The sequence below is a fragment of the Bufo bufo genome, chromosome 3 (assembly GCF_905171765.1).
Source record: "Bufo bufo chromosome 3, aBufBuf1.1, whole genome shotgun sequence".
In the NCBI taxonomy this organism is placed as follows: Eukaryota; Metazoa; Chordata; class Amphibia; order Anura; family Bufonidae; genus Bufo; species Bufo bufo.
Window position 1 is genome coordinate 447,179,749 of NC_053391.1, and position 24,217 is coordinate 447,203,965.

At 44.6% G+C, this 24,217-nt stretch overlaps 1 protein-coding gene across 1 annotated transcript in view; it reads left to right on the forward strand.

Annotated features, from left to right (window-relative positions):
- Window positions 1-24,217, forward strand: part of RASA3 (RAS p21 protein activator 3) — a 240,124-nt gene that overhangs the window by 72,855 nt on the left and 143,052 nt on the right. Inside the window, exon 2 of the mRNA XM_040425082.1 lies at window positions 14,154-14,271. Coding sequence (XP_040281016.1) covers window positions 14,154-14,271 — 118 coding nt within the window. The remainder of the gene's footprint in view (window positions 1-14,153; window positions 14,272-24,217) is intronic.

Consider the following 24,217-nt stretch of genomic DNA (forward strand, 5'->3'; position numbering starts at 1 on the left):
TTCTGACATGGCGTGACACAGATGTGTCTCTTTGATTTGTAACGTCACCAATATGCTCTCCAATTCTCCGTCTCAACTCCCTTGTCGTTTTTCCAATATATTCCTTTCCACAACTGCATGTCATCTTGTAGATAACCCCCTTGGATTTACAATTGATCAGACTTCTGATTTCATATGTTCTATTGGTGACAATACTTTTGAACGTTTTGCCACATCTCACATTTTTGCAGGCAACGCAGCCCCCACCCTTAAAACGCCCTGAAAGGGGTTTATTATTGCTGATGGAGCTACATAATGGCTCTTAACCACTCTATCACGGACACTCTTCCCTCTCCTTTACTTGATACCCTGCAGATGTCTGGATACATCCGCAGAATATGCCAGTGTTTGGAGATTATGTCGCACACACTGGAAGCGGCCTCGTCAAAAGTACCAATAAGGCGAATCTCTCTCGAGTTCCTGTTACTTTCGCCGCTCACATGCATATTTGCCTTATTGTTTGTAAGGAGGGATGTGCGATCTCCTGAGAGTGCTGATTGAAAGGCTAGTTTCAAGGTGCTAAGGGGGTACCCATGATCTAGGAATCTGTTCCTTAAATCCATCGCCTGTTTTAAAAAATCAGAATGTTGTGAACAATTTCTCCGCATACGCAAGTACTGACCACGGGGAATTCCCTTCTTTAAGGGGGAATGGATGGCTATTCTCCCACCGTAAGAGAGAATTGGTATAGGTGGGCTTTCTGAAAATAGAGGTATCTAGAGGACCATTAGGATTTTTGATTATACAAATCTCGAGGAAAGGAAGTCTTGTGGTATTACTCTGAGGTGAACCTGAGGCCGATATCATTACTGTTCAGCCCATTTGCCCATCTGGTAAATGTCTCCAGACTACCTTTCCAAATGACAAAAACATCATCAATAAATCGTGCCCACTTCTGGATTTTCTGGGTCTCAGCTGATGTTTCATCTTTGAAAATGCAGGTCCCCTCCCACCAGCCCAGGAACAAATTTGCATACGAGGGGGCACAAGGGCTCCCCATCACAGTGCCCCTGAGCTGCTGGTAGAACCTGCCATCAAAGAGAAAGAAATTTCTAGTAAGGGAGAATTCAAGGAGCTGGAGAACAAATTGGTTGTGTAAGATGTATTGACTTCCCTGTGTAGAGAGGAAATGTGCAACCGCACGTAGGCCAAGTTCATGAGGGATAGATGAGTACAACACCTCTACATCGATACTACCTGAAATACAACCATCATCTAGATGTATACCTTCCAATTGCTTAATCCAGTGGTGCCCAACCATTTTTCGTCTGAGGGTCACACTAAACATGGTATAAATTTTGCGGTTCAGAACCAGGTACCTTTGCCAGAAAGAAATGCAAACCCTGTGAAGGGGCATGTGTGAGCATTACCTCTGTGCAGGGGGCACACCTGGGCATTACCTCTGTGCAGGGGGCACACCTGGGCATTACCTCTGTGCAGGGGGCACACCTGGGCATTACCTCTGTGCAGGGGGCACACCTGGGCATTACCTCTGTGCAGGGGGCACACCTGGGCATTACCTCTGTGCAGGGGGCACACCGGGGCATTACCTCTGTGCAGGGGGCACACCTGGGCATTACCTCTGTGCAGGGGGCACATCTCTGGACTAAGTCTAAGGAGTGGAATGCAGGAAACTCTCTCTAGAAATGCTTTGTGGTGCAATATTATGAGTCCTCTCTCACTCATTAATATTGCTAAGCGCGTTCTGAGGAACAACCCAGGTGGCCCACATGGACACCAGACATAGTGATCACATATTAAGAAATAGGCTCAGGTCCAATAACTTCCACTACTACCACACCTCGCCAGTCACATCCTTCATAGATCTCCTGCTCCCATCTGACTCGTCCTCACCTTCTCCTTCGACGTGCTCTGATGTCTGGCTGAGAGTCCAGAGGGTGTCTGTACAGGTGGGTGGGTTAATTTTTTTGCACCCTCTGTGTGTGTGTGTGTGTGTGTGTGTGTGTGTGTGTGTGTGTGTGTGTGTGTGTGTATGTATGTATGTATGTATGTGTGTGTGTGTGTGTGTGTGTGTGTATATATATATATATATATATATATATATATATATATAGCCCCCTCTGTGTGTGTATGTGTATATATATATATCCATATATCCATTTTGCCCTCTGTTTATATATATATATATATATATTCCATTTGTCCACTGTGTATATATTTCATTTTTTGCCCCCTCTGTATATATTTCATTTTTTGCATTTTGCCCCTATATATTTTATGATTTTGACCCCGGGGCAGGGCCCCTATGAAGAATTTGCTGCTAGTGACTTGCCGACGTGCCACTGTGCCGCACTTGCCAGGTGCCCCTTTGTGAGTATAAAGCAGACGGTGTGTGCACATTTACACATACAAAAAAATTAAATAAATGCTCATCTACTCTCCTTCGCTCCCACCGTCTTGTTCTCGCACAATCCTGTCATCCAGCGCGCGTCGCGGGCCCACGTCAACCCGCGAGACCCGGTGCTGAGGTCACGGGTCTGGATCATCACAGCAAGAATAGCGCAGTGCCGGATGGGTGGGGGCGGGGGTGGTGGTTAGGTTACGGAACTAACTGGGCAGTACTACGCCGCCGGCCAGGCACAGAGGCCGGCCTGACCCGACTGGCCATTAAACCATCAAAAGCACTTGTGCCGCAAAACTAATAATAGTACTGCAACTGTGCGCAAGCACGGCCGCATGACACAGCTTTAGGTTGGGCATTACTGGTTTAATCAGATCCCCTGTGTCTCGTACATATGAAGGCAAACCTTATCTATATAGATACCCAAGTTTTGGCACAAACTGTATATTTTCGGGAGGCAATAGAATGTAGCTGTTTGAGGAAAATGGGGGAAGAGGAAATCAAATTCATCCTAATTGATCAGTTTATTAGCTTTTGCATTATCAAGGATGATCTTAAGTTCCTGTTTATACTGATCCGTTGGATCTCCCCTTAATATCTCATAGCAATCCTTCGATGCCAATAAGGACTCGCACATAGATTTATACATGGAGGTATCAAGGATGACCGTGTTACCCCCCTTATCAGATGGTTTAATGGTTATATTTTTATCTTGTTCTAAATTGCCTAGGGCTTTAAATTCTTCCTTTGTGCAATTAGATGGACTGGAGTAAAATGTAACAACAAAATGATAGCTGTTTTCTATAGCAGTTTTATACATCTCATATAGTACATGACAGCTAAGGGACTTATTCTCATTGTTGTTTGTCCCTTAAGGATTAATGTCTCATTTATTTATTTTATGGCTTGTACATCTGTGGCCTTATTTATAAATGGCCCCAAATTGAATTGAATACCCCATATTGTGTCCTGCCTAAATCTGTTTTGAAGCTACATAGCTTATTATTGTGACCGGCTATCCAGCATCTGTGATAGCTCAAGAGAGGTGGCGTCTGGCGTTGCTTCATTGTTAAGCGACGCAAGTCGCCGGGACGCCACTCGGACACCTCCGGCCGCCCCACCGTCCACGTGACTGCCTCTTCCTGCCTGTGGAGGAGAGCGCACTTCTGGCATGCGTTCCACCTGCGTGTCACCACGCGCAGAGAGTAGGCGGGGCGTTATGAGGGCATGAAAACCGGGAGGTTTAAAAGGGAGGTTGGCGCTTTGTATCTTGCTCACCTTCCTTGATATAATTCTTGGTGGTGAGACGAGGGCTTGGTGGGGACACTTCCCCATGAACCACTGTCTAACTTGTGCCTCATATACATCCTACAAGGAGACCTGGGAGTTTTTGATCTCTTGCTCCCAATATTCCTCGTTTTTCAATAGTAAGTAGTCTTCAAGTCTCCAACTGACAACTTGTGGAGATTTCCCATTTTTGTTCTTATTTAAGTTTACATATATTCTTTTCACCTATGAGTCCTTGTGTGGGGATGAAACATGGCTTGTAGGGATTAAAATGAGGGATATTTTTAGGGAATAGGCCCCAAGCAGGGACAGGTTCCAGACGGGGCGGGTGCTCTGTGTATGTTAGGCAGGGACGGCTAGCCCCCTCATCTTTTTTGCAGGCAGGGGTACAGTACTAGGGTTTGCTAGATATCGTTCCCATATTGCGAGTTAGATCACGAGCTCCGGCTACCTAACTCTACCGTCAATCAACTAAGAGACGGGCACCTGCTGCTGAAAAAACCCCGGGTTGGGTAAGACCTTTCCAATTATCATCCAGGCAGTAACTATTGAGGTGCATGACAGAGTATGTTGTATATTTTTTTTATTTTTTTTTCTCACCACATTATTTGAGCACGTTTTCATAATTTAGTTTTATTTTTTGATAACAAGTAAAAGTTAAGTTTTTTAATAATTAAGTCCAAGTCTTCTAGAGGTATTAAGATATTGTTTGATGGGAGACTCAAATATCCATACATTTTCTACCTTTGTGTATCGGGTACCAATGTTTTTTTTTTTTTTTTTTGTCCCTGCACCATGGCTACTGATGTTCATTCCACATGGTAGACTTCCAGAGTCCTGGGCCCCTGTTTAATTAAAGGGAACCTGTCACCAAAAAATCGCCTATTAAGCTGTTAAGAGTACCTTATAGTGCTACATAGTTGTATAGCACTTTTTCATCCTTTTCCTGCATTTATCGTCACTGAGAAATCGATGTTTTAATCAGCTGCTGCCCCGTGTTTCAAGTCAGGCTTGAAGTCAAGGGGGCAGCGGCCTAGGCGTCTCCAATCCTGCTTTTCCGGCCTCTCGGCGCCTTGATTGACACGCCGCATCTCAGTGCCGGGACCGCGCTCTCAGCCCGCATGCGCAGTAAAGGGCTGCTGTAGCGCGATCCCGGCTCCGGCTCGTACACTCAGCCGTCTACAATCTCACTACTGTGCATGCGCCCCCCAGCCTGTTTTGAGGATGAGGATAGGACATTCCTTCAAATGATTCTAGTAAGCTGCTTGCTCCACCATTTGCCTCATGCAGTGTAACACATCTCCATCGCATAGAGTTGATCAGGTTGTTGATTGTGGCCTGTGGAATGTTGGTCCACTTCTCTTCAATAGCTGTGCGAAGTTGCAGAATATTGCCAGGAACTGGAACACCCTGTCGTATACGCAGATCCAGAGCGTTCCAAACATGCTCAATGGGTGACATGTCCGGTAAGTATACTGGCCATGCAAGAACTGGGATGTTTTCAGCTTCCAGGAATTGTGTACAGTTCCTTGCAATATGGGGCTGTGCATTATCATGCTGCATCATGAGGTGATGGTCGTGGATGAATGGCACAACAATGGGCCTCAGGATCTCGTCACGGTATCTCTGTGCATTCAAAATGCCATCAATAAAATGCACCTGTGTTCGTTGTCCATAACATACGCCTGCCCATACCATAATCCCACCTCCACCATGGGCCAATCGATCCACAACGTTGACGTCAGCAAACCGCTCACCCACACAACGCCACACACGCTGTCTGCCATCTGCCCTGAACAGTGAAAAACAGGACTCATCCGTGAACAGAACGCCTCTCCAATGTGCCAGAGCCATCGAATGTGAGCATTTGCCCACTCAAGTCGGTTACGCAGTCAGGTCCAGACCCCGATGAGGACGATGAGCATGCAGATGAGCTTCCCTGAGATGGTTTCTGACAGTTTGTACAGAAATTCTTTGGTTATGCAAACCGATTGTTGCTGCAGCTGTCCGGGTGGCTGGTCTCAGATGATCATGGAGGTGAACATGCTAGATGTGGAGGTCCTGGGCTGGTGGGGTTACACGTGGTCTGCGGTTGTGAGGCCAGTTGGATGTACTACCAAATTCTCTGAAACGCCTTTGGAGACTGCTTCATTGCACGGGCAACAGCTCTGGTAGACATTCCTGCAGTCAGCATGCCAATTGCATGCTCCCTCAAACTTTGCGACATCTGTGGCATTGTGCTGTGTGATCAAACTGCACATTTCAGAGTGGTCTTTTATTGTGGACAGTCTAAGGCACACCTGTGCAATATTAATGCTGTCTAATCAGCACCTTGATATGCCACACCTGTGAGGTGGGATGGATTATCTCTGCAAAGGAGAAGTGCTCATTAACACAGATTTAGACAGATTTGTGAACAATATTTGAGAGTAATGGGTCTTTTATGTATGTAGAAAATGTTTCAGATCTTTGATTTCAGCTCATGCAAAATGGGAGCAAAACCGTTAGTGTTGTGTTTATATTTTTGCTCAGTGTAGGAATAGATTTTTACCCCTTGTGTTCTCCTTGGAAAGTTAGCACATCATTTGTGAGCAGAGGCTTGTGAGGAAAACCGGGGAACCCCATCAGAGAGGACCCTTCACTTGTCTGGTTTAGTAACTACTGGCATCTATTCTTCTGACTATGTTGTGCCATTCTTCTATTATTCCGGCTAGAAGAGTTTAATAAATTGCTAGCAGTCTGCAATAAAGGTCCAACTGGGTGTTACCAGTTAAGGATTTGTCTCTGCACAGTCTGACACTATGCAAACCATGCTGCCAGCTTCCCCCCAACTGGTAATGCCCATTTGGTCCTTCATTGCAAACTGCTGGCAGTTAATTCATAAGGACAGATGCTCCATAATTGTTATTACATGAAGAATGCAAGTAGTTACAATAACAGGCATGTCGGGAGAGGTGACCGGTCTGCTCGATGGGTTATTTCATATGTTCCAGTTATGCTCCATTAGTTTTTAGCTTTAATTAAAGGTCACTATTTTTAAACTGCTAAAAGCATTTTCCTTTAAGTGGTTAGTAGCTTTATTCGGTTCATGCTCATTTTATTGAGATTATTGATTTAAAACAAAAGGCCTGCGGGATTTAGCTTCAATGCTTTGTCTCCTCCTCCTTGATTTTATAGAATTGTCAAAGTTCACACCTGCAGTATAATAACTTAAATCCACAATAAAATTGTATATTAGAAGAAAGTTTTATATATATGATTATGCTCATATACTTTACTCTCTATACAGTGAGGAACAGAAGTATTTGAACACCCTGCGATTTTGCAAGTTCTCCCACTTAGAAATCATGGAGGGGTCTGAAATTCACATTGTAGGTGCATTCCCACTCTGAGAGACAGAATAAAAAAAATGAAATTCAGGAAACCACACTGTATGATTTTTAAAGCATTTTTGTCTTGCACTGCTGAACATAAGTATTTGAACACCTGAGAAACAGCAAGAATTCTGGCTCTCAAAGACCTGTTACTGTGCCTTTAAAAAGTCCACCTCTACTCCACTCATTAATCTAACTTAGTAGCACCTGTCTGAGCTCTTTAAAGACACCTGTCCACACCACAGTCAGTTAGACACCAACTACTACCATGGGCAAGACCAAAGAGCTGTCAAAAGACACCAGAGACAAAATTGTAGACTTCCACTAGGCTGGAAAGGGCTACCGGGCAATTGCCAAGCAGCTTGGTGAAAATAGATTAACTGTTGGTGCAAAAATTGAAGAGGCTAAAGACGATTGTCAGTCTCTCTCGGAGGTATCACTGATGATAAGAAAGGTGAGGAATCGGCCCAGAACTACAAGGGAAAAATCGCAGGGTGTTCAAATACTTCTGTTCCTCACTGTGTGTGTATGTGTGTGTGTGTGTATGTATATATGTATGTGTGTGTGTGTGTGTATATATATATATATATATATATATATATATATATATATATATATATATATATATAAATTCATTAACTGATATATATGCCACTCTTGTGGTGTATATCAGTCACAGATTTTGTTGCACGCCATTTTACATCAAAATCTGCAGCTTTTCCCTGCTCACGTCATGTTTCTGAAAGGTTGAGAAAAGGGGGCAAGGTCTTGGGGGGGAAGAGGGCGAACCGACAGGCCCATCTCATTAATCATTTTCTATGTTTTTGGCGTAGAAAATTGCTTAAATTTACGCCAGCAAGGGAGCTGGTGTACGTTTTAAGTTTGTCGCACGGCCTGCTGGCAGAAGCGCCAAAGGTATGTAGAGGCCACAGTATAGAGACACTTAAGACCTCTCAATTGTCATTTTCATGCAAAAACTAGGAGTAGATGAGCATCAAAAACTCCTGACTTGCTCAGCATCTTTTTGTAGTATATGTTATTTATTTATTTTTGGGCGTTTTTGCTAATATACTGTGCTTTACCACCTGATGTTCTTATATATAGAAAAGTAGGCACCCCGTGTAATGGTACTTGAAATGAACAGCATAAATGTCATGCATAAACACCATGAAAAATGCAGCACACGCTAGCACTTTTATTTTTTTTTTCAAGCATGGCGAATAAATAACCAGTGTCAGGCAATGAGGAATAAATTGCCTAAAAAACAGCAAAAACTAAAGTGAAAAAATGCACCAAAACTGCAAAATCCATAAAAAAACAAACAAAAAAAACCTGTGCGACACCAGCCTTTATTGTTTTTTCCTGGAACTGGCTTCAAAAAGTGCAAGAAAATGGCTTGTGAGTAGCCGTCACACCTACCCCACCTACATATAACTGTTCCAGCTATACAGAGGTCCGACATTTCAGCCATATGCCCCACTGGAGGCCCTTATTCTGGTTTTGTGACCTTGTACATGTTTGCTTGGGAATGTAAGGCCTCAGGCACACGACCATATCCGTTTTGCTGCAACCAAATCATCCGCGTACTTTTCACATGCATACATCCGTTCTGCACAAAGATAGAATGTGTCTGTAAAATGCATGAAGTCAATGGGTCCACAAAAAAGATGCGGATGGCACACAGACAGTGCGTCACGTTTATTAAACTGGTGTAAAGTGGAGCTTGCTTAATTGCCCATAGCAACCAATCAGATGTCACCTTTAATTTTCCAAAGGAGCTGTCCCAAATGAATGGTGGAATCTGATTGGTTGCTATGGGCAACTAAGCCAGTTTTACTTTACACCAGTTTGATAAACTTGCCACATTGTCTGTGTGCCATCCGCATCTTTTTTGTGGACCCATTGACTTCAAACAACGAATCAGATTCTACCTTTCATTTTTGACAGCTCCTTTGGAAAATTAAATGTAGAATCTGATTGGTGGAATTTAAAGACCCCACTAGTCTTTTGCATTCAGAACCATTACTGAATAGCTAATTCAGCCTTATGTAATAAGCATTCCTATGTACAGAAATGTTTTTGCTATTATACAGTCAGGTCCATAAATATTGGGACATCGACGCAATTCTAACATTTTTGGCTCTATACACCACCGCAATGGATTTGAAATGAAACGAACAAGATGTGCTTTAACTGCAGACTGTCAGCTTTAATTTGAGGGTATTTACATCCAAATCAGGTGAACGTGTAGGAATTACAGCAGTTGCATATGTGCCTCCCACTTGTTAAGAGATCAAAAATAATGGAACATCATAATAATCATAAATCAAACTTTCACTTTTTAATACTTGGTTGACAATCCTTTGCAGTCAATTACAGTCTGAAGTCTGGAATGCATAGACATCACCAGATGTTGGGTTTCATCCCTGGTGATGCTCTGCCAGGCCTCTACTGCAACTGTCTTCAGTTCCTGCTTGTTCTTGGGGCATTTTCCCTTCAGTTTTGTCTTCAGCAAGTGAAATGCATGCTCAATCGGATTCAGGTCAGGTGATTGACTTGGCCATTGGATAACATTCCACTTCTTTCCCTTAAAAAAATAACTCTTCGGCTGCTTTTGCAGTATGCTTTGGGTCATTGTCCATCTGCACTGTGAAGCGCCGTCCAATGAGTTCTGAAGCATTTGGCTGAATGTGAGCAGATAATATTGCCCGAAACACTTCAGAATTCATCCTGCTGCTTTTGTCAGCAGTTACATCATCAATAAATACAAGAGAACCAGTTCCATGGGCAGCCATACATGCCCACGCCATGACACTACCACCACCATGCTTCACTGATGAGGTGGTATGCTTAGGATCATGAGCAGTTCCTTTCTTTCTCCATACTCTTCTCTTCCCATCTCTCTGGTACAAGTTGATCTTGGTCTCATCTGTCCATAGGATGTTGTTCCAGAATTGTGACGGCTTTTTTTAGATGTCGTTTGGCAAACTCTAATCTGGCCTTCCTGTTTTTGAGGCTCACCAATGGTTTACATCTTCTGGTGAACCCTCTGTATTCACTCTGAAGTCTTCTCTTGATTGTTGACTTTGACACACATACACCCACCTCCTGGAGAGTGTTCTTGATCTGGCCAACTGTTGTGAAGGGTGTTTTTTTCACCAGGGAAAGAATTATTTGGTCATCCACCACAGTTGTTTTCCGTGGTCTTCCAGGTCTTTTGGTGTTGCTGAGCTCACTGGTGCGTTCCTTCTTTTTAAGAATGCTCCAAACAGTTGTTTTTGGCCACTGATAGTGACAGCTCTTTGGATCTCATCTTGAGAGTTGACAGCAACAGATTCCAAATGCAAATAGCACACTTGAAATGAACTCTGGACCTTTTATCTGCTCATTGTAATTGGGATAATGAGGGAATAACACACACCTGGCCATGGAACAGCAGAGAAGCCAAATGTCCCATTACTTTTGGTCCCTTAACAAGTGGGAGGCACATATGCAAACTGTTGTAATTCCTACACCGTTCACCTGATTTAGATGTAAATACCCTCAAATTAAAGCTGACAGTCTGCAGGTAAAGCACATCTTGTTAGTTTCATTTCAAATCCATTGTGGTGGTGTATAGAGCCAAAAATGTTAGAATTGTGTCGATGTCCCAATATTTATGGACCTGACTGTGTGTGGTTTTGTTTTTGTTTTTTTACTACAATACTGACAGATACTACAAGATATTCATATTCCTGGCATAGCAGTCTCCACTTCCCTTTAGTTTTCTGAGGTTGACATCACAAGCCATGGTGTAGATTTGGATCGTCTTCTGTTTGATATACTGTGATCATATCATACTCGTTGTTTCGCCCATGCTTCTCTCTTCAGTGACCTGAGGTGCCCTTTACCAGTCCACTTGTTTGCCTGTTATCTTGGTTTCCCCAGGTCACAGCAGTTTTTTATTTTTAGGTTTAATTGCCTTTTAATGGCGATGCTGGCCACTGGCCGTGCAGTTTACTTCAGGGGCGTCAGCAGGCAGCGGGTGATTGATTGTACAGTAATGTGGTGTAGTGATGGAAGGTGCGTTCAGCTAAGTAGGGCAGAGAGTAAATCTTGAGTACTCTTAGCATCTGATCTTTTTTCAAGGACTTTTACTTTAATGAATAAATAATAGACTTAATGCTCCTTTATTATATTCTAATCTTTCTATGTATACCGCGTTCCACGCAGCCATGATAGCTTTATGTTCATGTTGCTAGGAAATGCAGCTTTGCTATTTTTACAGTGTTGAACGGGTTCTCTCACATTAGCAAATGGCATTCATCATGTAGAGAAAGTGAATACAAGGCACTTACTAATGTACTGTGATTCTCCATATTGGCCATACCTGTGAAGGGAATCATACCTACCTGCTCACCACCACTGGGTTCCAGCTCCTTTTCACCTTCACACCCGCTGCCACAATGACTGGCCGCAGTGGTGGCGTGTTCCCCATGTGTCATGTGACCCTGCCATAGCTGTACAGGGGACATATCGCCACTGTGGCCAGTCACTGGCTGCAACAGCCACTTGACCGTGTCCAACCAGATGTTGACTAGAAGACCGGCGGGCGACATAGTCGGTGGGGGACAAAGCAGCCAGAATCCAGGAGTGAGGAGCACGTAAGTATGCTTCCCTCTGCAAGTCAGGCCACGTGGTGGAAAGGGGCGCTCAAAGTGTACAACCCCTTTAATTCTGCCCTGTATCTAGTATTTTATTGACCTATATTGACAGGTATTTAATATAGGGATTTCCATGTAAATGTATTTGAACCAGAACCGTGGCGTAGTCACTATGTGGACCCCCATCTTCCACTGCCATGCTGTTTCTTTGGGCAGCTCCGTATTACATCTCTGCTTCTGTACTTGGCTGTGAGTAAAGTCACTTAGGAGCCGCCTTTGACTGGAGCTGCATGACCTCTGCTTCTAGCCCAAAACTCGTTGCTATTGTCCTCCAAGTTCTAACTAATTGTGGGATTTGTATACTGAGCTTTTCTGCTCAGGTTTCACAATATCTTGGCATCTACGGCTGATAAGACAGGATGGAGCGTATGTTATCACATCAGATTGGGTCTATGGTCACGTCCCAGGAGGTTTACTAGGCTATTTTTGTCTTGTGGGAACGTTCACAGCAGGTCATAGAATATGTTGCGGGGCCCCTAATTTACACATTGTGCATCCTATTGGACGCGGCATAGTGAGAACTGGATTCGTCAACTTAAGATCTTATTACCAGCAGTCTGACTCATCCATGTTTTGTTGGATGGGCCAGTGTTAGAATGGGGCATATTCTGAACATTAATTTTGACCATACGCATTAAATATCTGTGGGATGGGTGCTGTGTCTCCCAGAGGCCCCATAGAGATGCACGTTCGGCTTGGTTGAGCAGGCAGGTGATCTCAGTAGGGTGAGTAGAGAAGGCTGCTCGCAGACACCTATGGTAGGGGCTTATCTCCTGAGAACAAAAGAATCGGGCATGTTGAAATCTAACAGCCCGATCATTCATTCTCTCTCCTGGGAGACCCCTACACTCCTTAAATGGTCAGCAAGTCCTGCTGAAATCAGTGTGTTTGACCAAAATACGTAATCTGCATGTCCAGCTTTTGTCATGAAATGCCTCGGTGAATTCTGTGCAATTTGATGTTGGTTTATAATTGTGTTAGTATCACACTAACTTTATAGCCTCTGTTCCTTGCAAGAAAACCCCCCAGCGCAGGCGTCAATCATGCCCATAGACCTCCCACCCCCTTTCCCCGTAGTGCCCTTTTGGCATCTGTTGGACTGATATATTTCAGTATAGCTTCTCTTTTGACTGTAAGTAAAGGCGTAGTTGACTGTGCTTTGTTTTTAGAGGGATATCATATAAAATTATATAGCGCGCATTATGCTTATTATTTATAGCATTGGAGCTTATGGGCGACTGTATGGTTTTACAATGACAGAGGTCAGAGTCTTCATCCGGAGATAGAAGGTGGAGATCCTCCTCACATATACCTCTGACTGGTAGGAGTCGCAGACTTGATGTGACCAGGGCCTAACCTACCCTAATACTCTAATTCACTATCCGCTTTAAATGAGTATTCCAGGTTTTTACTATTAATGGCCTATCCTCAGGATAGGCCATCACAATCTGACACCCCACACCCCTGCCAATCAGCAGTTCACGGGTAGCTCCAGCACCAGAACTACAACTCTGACTACTGGTCAGCTGGTTGCTGCAGTGGAGCTCCCATTGAAATGAATTGGAGCAGCTTTGCATTAACCAGCTCCATCCATTATACAGGTGATGGAGCTGTATGGTTCTGGCGCCAGAGGTGCAGCTGATCAGTGAGTGTGAGGAGTGTTGGACCTCCACTAATCCGTTATTGATGCCTATCCTGAGGATGGGCCATCGATAGTAAAATCCTGGAATAACCCTTTAATGAGAGGAAAATAGGCATTGAAGGGTTGCTCTAAAACTGACTAGTTATATAAGCATCTGTTAAAAGGGGTGTCCCATGATTAATTAATTAAAACAAAAATCGGATATCATACAGTACATGACTATCTCTTTCTAACAAAGCTGGAACCAGTCCTGTACCTCACATGTATCCAGAGATCTCCACATTCACTGCTCCAAATGCTCTGCTAGATTTATATCAAGCTGGCAGCTGAAGTGGAGTGTCCTTTCTGCTGCAGCCAAGGGTGTGCGTCCTTTCTGCTGCAGCCAAGGGTGTGCGTCCTTTCTGCTGCAGCCAAGGGTGTGCGTCCTTTCTGCTGCAGCCAAGGGGGTGCGTCCTTTCTGCTGCAGCCAAGGTGGTGCGTCCTTTCTGCTGCAGCTCTCTCTCTCTCTATCACAGCTCATGAAACAGTTGAAGGATGAAATTGAGCATGTGCGGCCTTCTCAGTGAAAACGGACAAAGAAATAAGAAAAGAAAAAGCAGGTGGCGCTATACAGATATATTCTATTGAATAACTCAGTCGCTATACAAAATGTTTAATTACAAAAGTATTCAGATCCAGGCACTGGTTTGAAAACTGTGGAATATTTTTTGTCAGACAAACCCTTTAAGGATGTATTTGTTTTTCAGGTGAGGCCAAAAATCTTCCTTCTTATCCGGGGCCAAACAAGATGCGAGATTGTTACTGCACTGTGAACCTAGACCAAGAAGAAGTGTTCAGGACCAAGATAGTGGAGAAGTCGCTCTGGTAACTATTTCCTGCTCTTACTCATTTGTACTGCGCCCAATAAAATGGTAACTTCTGAGCCAATGACCAACTTAATAGGATGCTTGAGTTCATAGGTCGAGTGGTGCAAGAACTAATAAAGCGAATTTCACTTTACAAGGGAACCTTCCAAATAGTAACAAGTAAATTGCATTTTCTTGCGAAATTATTTTGTAGAGGAGATCAAACACATAGCCATTGTATGAATGTTCCTAGCTATCCTGGTCTGTGTGTTTTTGATGCCATTTCCCTTTTTTTACAATTTCATAATGGTGAATATTACAACATCCCTCCAACTGGGAAGATTTCAACATTAGGATTACAGTCCAGGAGGTAAAAGAACTGTGATGTCTACATTCCCCGTGCCCCTAATGCTGCTGTAAATGATGTGTCTGTGGGTGCTCGCCGCTCTCAGACCCTGTGGACTAATATGTTCTCTCCTGTTTTATAATAATAGTCCAATAAATAATTGACTGATGTGCGCTATGTAATGCAGACTGTAAATACATATACTCTCCTATATACACACATATACACCTGCCTTAGGGGTGTGCGCTATTACACGGGACATGCTAAAGGCCTGGAACTCCAGGCTTGTGACCACTACCAACCTTATTATGAATGGAATTGGACGGAGTGTTTTTGGTCACTTTATATTGGTATCATTTAAGCACTGTATGGTAGTATATACAGTTGAAGCACTGCTACTTGGTGTGGCAGTATAGTATTTGTATTTAAAGGGGTTGTGCCACAAACTGCTTTTCACTCTAAAGCTTATTTACATTAATTACTCTAGCTTAGAGTTGGGCGATATCAAAAATATTCCCACGATAACTGTATCAAGAAATGTAGCACTATAACAATGAATATGGCAATAAATACCCATTTATCCTATAGCATGGGGGCCACAAGGAGACATTATACTGTATGGGGACCACAAGGAGACATTATACTGTATGGGGGCCACAAGGAGACATTATACTGTATGGGGGCCACAAGGAGACATTATACTGTATGGGGGCCACAAGGAGACATTATACTGTATGGGGGCCACAAGGAGACATTATACTGTATGGGGGCCACCAGGGGAGGGCTGGCAGCCTTAGTCCTGGGGGGCATATCCAGTCAAGTGGCCCATTTTAGCCCCGCCCATTATTAAAAGCCCCTCCTACATATAATAGGCCACTCCCAACAAACACTGTACAGCTGACATTCTATTGTTGAGGCCTGTCTCTACACATCATACGGAGAGAGGAGGACCTGTCCTGACTGCACTGCCTGCTTCACATTATACAATAAACAGCCGGCTACAGCCAGAAAGCTCCTCCGCTCTCCTCCCTCCCCAAATCCTGCTCAAGGCTTGTAGTTCCCCCCATCATCTGCCACCCGCCCGTGGCCTGCTGCCCCCTTTGCCGTCCTCACCTAACTCTGAATCCTCCTTCTGCAAATGGCAGGACTCAGGAGGAGGATCCGGAGCATCTCCTCTCCTACATAGCGCCCCATACCTCTTACATCCAGTGATGTCACCTTTGTTGTAGACACTCTTTCCTCATCTTCTCCATTCAGACCAGAACGCCATGATGATTTTTCAGCCATCTCCCTTCTCTGCAGAGATTTACAAACAGACATTAGTTTCCCACATTTCCATCATCTTCACATCTTCTGAACACCCTTTCCTGCCACCCCCAATACTATACTGCAGAAACAGTCCCCCTGGAAATGCTACTACCACACAGATAGTGCCCCCTTCGACAATTATTGGCACACAGTTCTCTAAAAAATAACTGCGCCCAGACACTAATAGTATAAAGATAATGTCCCCCAAAAATAATTGTGCTAAGCTGATACTGTGCCAGGGTGCCCCCAAAGTAACAGTGCTCCCCAAAATCCCACCAATAGAAATAATTCTCTGCCAGAGCACACTTAGTAGTAATAATGCCTCTGTAGTGCCCATACTAGTAATCATATTCCTCATAGCCCCCCAGTAGTAGTAAAGCTCCCCATAATACCCCCTAGTAGTACTAATTCTCCCTATAATATGACAGTACATGAAATACCCCGCTTAGTGCCCGCAGTTAAGATAATGTCCCCATAATGTATGCCAGTATAAAATACCCCTATACAGTGCCCCAGTAAATGCCCTCATAGTGCTCCTCTCCCCCTTCCCCATAGTGTCCCCCATAATATGCCAGTAAAGAAATGCCCCTTCTTAGTGCCCCCAGCAGATGCCCCTATAGTGCTCCTCTCCCCCACAATGTGCCAGTAAAAAATGCCCCTTCTTTGTGCCACCATATGCCCCAATCGTGCTCCACTCCCCCATAGTGCCCCCAAATAATGCCCCATAGTGCCGCTCTCCCCTATAGTGCCTCCCATAATGCCCCATAGTGCCGCTCTCCCCCATAGTGCCTCCCATAATGTGCCAGTAAAAAAATGCCCCCTTAGTGCCACCAAATGCCATAGTGCCCCCCATAATGTGCCAATAAAAAAGGCCCCTTTAGAGCCCCCACTTCCCCATAGTGCCCCCAAATAATGCCCTATAGTGACACCAGATGCCCCATAGTGCCACTCTCCCCTATAGTGCCCCCCATAATGTGCCAATAATTACAAAAAGTCCCTTTAAAGCCCCCAGATACCCCCATAGTGCTCCTCTCCCTCATGGTGCCCCCCACAATGTGCCAGTAAGAAATGCCTCCATAGTGCCAGCTCCCCCCCAATAGTGCCAGCTCCCCCCCAATAGTGCCAGCTCCCCCCCAATAGTGCCAGCTCCCCCCCAATAGTGCCAGCTCCCCCATAGTGCCAGTTCTCCCCCCCCATAGTGGCAGCCTCCCCATAGTGCCAGCTCCCCCCAAAGCCATAGTGACAGCTCCCCCCGCAAAGAAAGAAAAAAATTAAAAACACTAATACTTACCTCCATCAGCAGCGATGCGATACAGGCCTCTTCCGTCCTGTGTCCCTGCTGTGTGCTGCCCGGCTCAGGCGGCGCGATGATAATGACGTCATCGTGCTGCCTGAGCCGGCCTCTGATAGGCTGCAGGCATTAGTGCCTGCGGCCTATCAGAAGAACAGGGGAGGGACACGCCTCTCCCTCCCCTGCCCCACAGCACAGCCATCTGTATCGCTGTCCTGAGGACGGCTATACAGATGAATATGGAGATGAGCGCTTCCACAGTGAAAGCGCTCATCTCCTACTGCCCGCCGCCACCACCGCCGCCGCAATTACATCCAGGGCCGCGCCGCCTGTGGTGATCGGCGGTGTGGCCCTGAGGAATAATAAAAATAAAAAAAAATTTTTTTTTATTTGTTAAAGACGGCCCAGTGGCCGTTTTTTTTAGGGCGGCCTGGGGGGCAATTGCCTCCCTACCCCCCGGCCCAGCCCGTCCCTGGGGACCACAAGGAGACATTATACCTTATGGGGACCACAAGGAGACATTATACCTTATGGGGACCACAAGGAGACATTATACCTTATGGGGACCACAAGGAGACATTATACCTTATGGGGACCACAAGGAGACATTATATCTTATGGGGACCACAAGGAGACATTATATCTTATGGGGACCACCAGCAGACATTATACTGTATGGGGACCACCAGCAGACATTATACTGTATGGGGGCCACAAGGAGACTTTATACTGTATGGGGACTACAAGGAGACCTTATACTGTATGGGGACTACAAGGAGACCTTATACTGTATGGGGACTACAAGGAGACCTTATACTGTATGGGGACTACAAGGAGACCTTATACTGTAGGGGGGCCACCAGGAGACATTATACTGTATGGGGGCCACCAGGAGACATTATACCATATGGGGACCACAAGGAGACATTGATGGGAAGTGGGTGTGGTGGAGACCCAGTGCTGCTGGCTGACTAGCAGCTGCATTTCATTAGTACACGCTATATTTTTCATTAAACGTCCGATCAGACCTCAGATTCCCATCAGACATAAAATAAATTAATTAACTTACCTCTCCAGCTCCGGACTTGGCTGCCCAATTGCAAATCCTGCGGCTCTTCCTGCCCTCACCGCTCCCTGCTCGTCTTTGAGCATGGTGCTGTACTGTGACCTGACCTCGCACAGCGTCCTGATGCTGTAGACATTCAGCACAGTGCAGCGAGGCGCCCAGAGAAGACTAGGCACAGCCAGCACCAGGAGCACTCTATTCACCGTTCCCTGGTCCTACCGTCTTCCATTATTAAAGCACTCATTAATATTTGCTCCATAACATGCACTGCCATTTCACTGCCAAAAGTCCATCAAGTCCAACCTGTAATTCTGCTATATTGATCCACGGAAAAAATCCCTGGATAAATGTCCATCTTCCTTTTAAAAAGGGGTTGGGCCAAAGGGAAAGGGGTACATGCATGCATGCATACATACATTAGTATGGGTTTTGTGTTAGTTTTATTCTCTTTCTTGTATTCTGTTTCATTTGGATGAATCTGATCTTTTATATGTTAGCATATTAATAGGTCTTACTGTGCAGCACTAGCTTAAAATAAAATCTATTAACACAGACTTTTTTTTTTTTTTTCAAGAACCAACTCATTATTATTCCTCATGCGAGTCCCTGTACAGACAAAGCTCAGTGGTGTCTTCTAAGGAGGAGCTTGAATGCACTGCAGGGTCCTGAGTACAGAGAGGGGGGGGCAGGTTACAGGGCTTATGATCCGAATATACAAGTGGGGTTAATGCATGCACTGGCAGCTTGTCGTATTGCAGAACTGTTGAATTGCCACAGGTAAAGCCTTAGAAGCATCTTACCAGTTCACAGTAACGTGGTATAACTTGCTGGGTAGATACTGGATTTTTTTTTTTTATGTGTGGTCTATGTTGCTCTTTGTAGTTTTGTTGGTCTTGTGCAATATAAATATATAACCTATATCTATGTTCAAGAGAATGTCCATGCTAACAACAAAGTTAGTACATGTCTTGAAGTAAAGATGCCCTTCAAGGCTCATTCAGACGACCGTATGTGTTTTGCGGTCCACAAATTGCAGATCCGCAAAACACAGATACCAGCCATGTGCGTTTCCGCATTTTTTGGAACGCACACGGCCAGCCCTAGCAATTGCGGACACGAATTGGACTTGCTCTATCTATTTTGCGGGTCCACGGAACAGAAGTCTGGATGCAGACAGCACACGGTGTGCTGCCCACATCTTTTGTGGGCCCCATTGAAATGAATGGGTCTGCCTCTGCGGAACGGATGCGGGCACATAAATACAGTCGTGTGAATGAGCTCTTAAAACCCCATTTAAGTAGGATTCATTGTAATCTGAAGGTAAGGGTGCTCATTGTATTAGACTGCAGCCAAACATACAGCACTGCTCTACGGATTATAAGAAAATGAGATTTTTGCTCATTTTCCGTTCACATGTTTACCGCTTCCTTAATTCAGTGCACAGTTTAGAGAGGACCTCTGACATGCCTGTTTTAAAAATTACTTGCATCTCCCTTGTAGTAATAGTTCTGGAGCATCTATTCTTATGACATTATGATGTGGCATTCCTTTTTTCTTCCTGCTAGAAGTTATGAATGAATTTCTAGCAGTTTGCAGTGAAGGTTCAGATACATGTTACCTGTTGAGGGGGTGTCCCTCCACAGTATGACCCTGGAAACACTGATTGGATAGTGGCAGATTGTGCAGGGACAACCCACCCAACTGGTAGCACCCATCTGGACCTTCACTGTAAACTGCTAGCAGTTAATTTATAACTTCTAGCAGGTATAATAAAGCAATAGCACAATATAGTCATACAAAGAGAAGCTGTAGAGTTGTTATAACATAGGGAATGCAAGTAGTTACTAAAGCAGACATGGAGATGTAACAGGTCCTCTTTAAGACCTACAGTCGTGGCCAAAAGTTTTGAGAATTAGATAAATATTGAAAATTCAAAAAGTTGCTGCTTAAGTTTTTATAATAGCAATTTGCATATACTGCAGAATGTTATGAAGAGTGATCAGATGAATTGCATAGTCCTTCTTTGCCATGAAAATTAACTTAAAGCGAACCTTTCACCTCATTTTCACTTTATAAACTAGCAACAGTACCTTATAGATTATCTTCAGTGTGTTCTTATACGTGTTCTTATACATGTTAGTGCCGCTTTCCTGCGCTGTTTATTCTTGAAAAAATCGTCTTATAAAGTTCACGTTTCCAGCTCCAACAGTCACGCAACAAGTCAAGGGGGTATCCCTTCCCTCACCTCTGGCTGTACCTCCCCTGCCCTAACCCCGCCTCTATGCTCTGTAATTGACAGCCGGCTCAGTCGCCGGGACCGCGCTTGTGAATCCTGCACATGCGCCGTCCTCCTCATTCGCCGCCCGTCTTTCTTGCAGACAGAATCGCGCATGCGCCGTACGCAATGCCTGCCTGTCTGCTCTCCCTCCCGTCCGCGCGCTCCCCTATCTACAGTAACGCCCATATAGGAAGTCCGCCTTCCACACCCCGCCCCCTTTCCTTCCCGATGCGCTCCACATTGGAACGCATCGGCACTACCTTCCCTGGTGCGCTCCACCCACCAGCTTACATGCTGGAACTAGCGCCTCCCAGTATACCCTGCCCTCTCATCAAACACGCCTCCTCTCCCTTGTCTGCCCAAACTCACCAGCACACAGCGGCCCCTCAAGAGTCCACACCTCCCCCTGCTTCAATCCACGGAACGCATAGTAACAATCCTATAATAGAGTTCTAATGCGTTCCACTGTGGAACGCATCACAGTCATTTCCTGTGGATTCACAAGCGCGGTCCCGGCGACTGAGCCGGCTGTCCATTACAGAGCATAGAGGCGGGGTTAGGGCAGGGGAGGTACAGCCAGAGGTGAGGGAAGGGATACCCCCTTGACTTGTTGCGTGACTGTTGGAGCTGGAAATGTGAACTTTATAAGACGATTTTTTCAAGAATAAACATCGCAGGAAAGCGGCACTAACATGTATAAGAACACACTGAAGATAATCTATAAGGTACTGTTGCTAGTTTATAAAGTGAAAATGAGGTGAAAGGTTCGCTTTAATCCCCAAAAAAAACTTTCCACTGCATTTCATTGCTGTCATTAAAGGACCTGGTGAGATCACTTCAGTAATCGTCTTGTTAACTCAGGTGAGAATGTTGACGAGCACAAGGCTGGAGATCATTATTTCAGGCTGATTGGGTTAAAATGGCAGACTTGACATGTTAAAAGGAGGGTGATGCTTGAAATCATTGTTCTTCCATTGTTAACCAAGGATATTGTGGCTACTAAGATTGCACCTCAATCAACAATTTATAGGATCATCAAGAACTTCAAGGAAAGAGGTTCAATTCTTGTTAAGAAGGCTTCAGGGCGTCCAAGAAAGTCCAGCAAGCGCCAGGATCGTCTCCTAAAGAGGATTCAGCTGCGGGATCGGAGTGCCCCCAGTGCAGAGCTTGCTCGGGAATGGCAGCAGGCAGGTGTGAGCGCATCTGCACGCACAGTGAGGCGAAGACTTTTGGAAGATGGCCTAGTGTCAAGAAGGGCAGCAAAGAAGCCACTTCTCTCCAAAAAAAACATCAGGGACAGATTGATCTTCTGCAGAAAGTATGGTGAATGGACTGCTGAGGACTGGGGCAAAGTCATATTCTCCGATGGAGCCTCTTTCTGATTGTTTGGGGCATCTGGAAAAAGGCTTGTCCGGAGAAGAAAAGGTGAGCGCTACCATCAGTCCTGTGTCATGCCAACAGTAAAGCATCCTGAGACCATTCATGTGTGGGGTTGCTTCTCATCCAAGGGAGTGGGCTCACTCACAATTTTGACCAAAAACACAGCCATGAATAAAGAATGGTACCAAAACACCCTCCAACAGCAACTTCTTCCAACAATCCAACAACAGTTTGGTGAAGAACAATGCATTTTCCAGCACGATGGAGCACCGTGCCATAAGGCAAAAGTGATAACTAAGTGCCTCGGGGACCAAAACATTGACATTTTGGGTCCATGGCCTGGAAACTCCCCAGATCTTAATCCCATTGAGAACTTGTGATCAATCCTCAAGAGGCGGGTGGACAAACAAAAACCCACTAATTCTGACAAACTCCAAGAAGTGATTATGAAAGAATGGGTTGCTATCAGTCAGGAATTGGCCCAGAAGTTGATTGAGAGCATGTCCAGTCGAATTGCAGAGGTCCTGAAAAAGAAGGGCCAACACTGCAAATACTGACTCTTTGCATAAATGTCATGTAATTGTCGATAAAAGCCTTTGAAACGTATGAAGTGCGTGTAATTATATTTCACTACATCACAGAAACAACGGAAACAAAGATCTAAAAGCAGTTTATGCAGCAAACTTTGTGAAAACTAATATTTGTGTCATTCTCAAAACTTTTGGCCACGACTGTACTTCTGTCTGGGCAGCACTTTAGACCCCCTGGGCTTCCTTTACTTGCATAGGCTGATAGCCAGGAGCATAAGGGATGTAATTCTCCCCAAGGCAGATATATAGGAATGAAAAAAACATTGGGGTCATTTATTAAGTCTGGCGCTTTCAACGCCGATCTTAACAAAGCCCTAAGCTGGCGGTGGTTGCACCCAAAAATTATGAAGATCCTCCGCCTGTTCTAAATGTAAGACCGCTTCCGAGCTGTCTTACATTTAGAAATTTTTCTACGCCTGAAACAGGTATAGAAAATGGTAAATGAGGGAGGCCGATCCCTGCCCACGCCACGCCCGCAATTTTAGACCTGACGTGAGAGGGGAGAATTTGCAGATTGTGGCACAATCTGTGCCTGAAATACGCCTAATATAGGCGTATTTCAGTATCATAAATGACCCCCATTATTTTTTTTGTGAACATTATAGAATGCTATAGATATTTTTTTAATGTGTAATGCCCTAGAGCAGGGAGTACTTTGACATTTGTGGACATTTGCCTATATCCCCTATGCAGAGTTAAAACTTCTTACTTTATTTCTCTTGAAAGGGTTAACTTAGGGTACTTTAACACTTGCGTTATAGGATTGCAGCAGGCAGTTCCGTTGCCAGAAATCTGTATGAAAATGGATAGCATTTGTTTCCCGATCTGAATGCAGATGCGGCGGTATTTTCTCCAGCCAAATACCGTAAGAGGGACTGAACTGAAGGCATCCTGATTAGTGTTGAGCGAACTTCTGTTTTTAGTTCGGCGTCTAAAGTTCGGCTTCCGGTTAGCGGAGAATCCCGATATGGATTCCGAATTCCGTTGTGATCCGTGGTAGCGGAATCAATAATGGCCGATTATTGATTCCGCTACCACGGACCACAACGGAATTCGGAATCCATATCTGGATTGTCCGCTAACCGGAAGCCAACTTTAGACGCAGAACTGAAAACAGAAGTTCGCTCAACACTAATCCTGATTCATCCTCAACTGAATGCTTTCCATTCAAAATGCATTAGGATACAACTGAAGCGTTTTCTTCCATAAAACTGAAGCGTTTTCTTCCAGTATTGAGCCCCTGTGACGGAACTCAATACCGAAAAACTTTAACGCTAGTGTGAAAGTATCCTTATACTGTTTAATACAGTGTACCTGCATTTTATATGTTGTGATATATATTTTGTTCATTATCACTGAATTTACATGGCTCTGTGGAAAGGGTTAATGAATACTGAGAGACTGTTAGGGCTTTGATTGAGAAGCTAGTAATTTTCCACAGCTGCCATAGGGTTTAAGAAGACCATGTTTTGGAGGGAAAAACCCAGACCTATTTACCACCTAAAGCAGACAGCGTGACCTTTTGAATGTCTGGTTTTAGCTATGTTGTTATGTTTGGAAACTTGTTCTTGTCAGGAAAACCTGCTGTGTCATTGCCATTGAGTATCATTGAAGCTGTAATGTAAGTCTGAGAGTCGGAAAGTGTTACAATGTATCTGTTTGTGCTGAGCTTCTCCACTCCACCCCTCCCACTAGAAGGTTCCAGT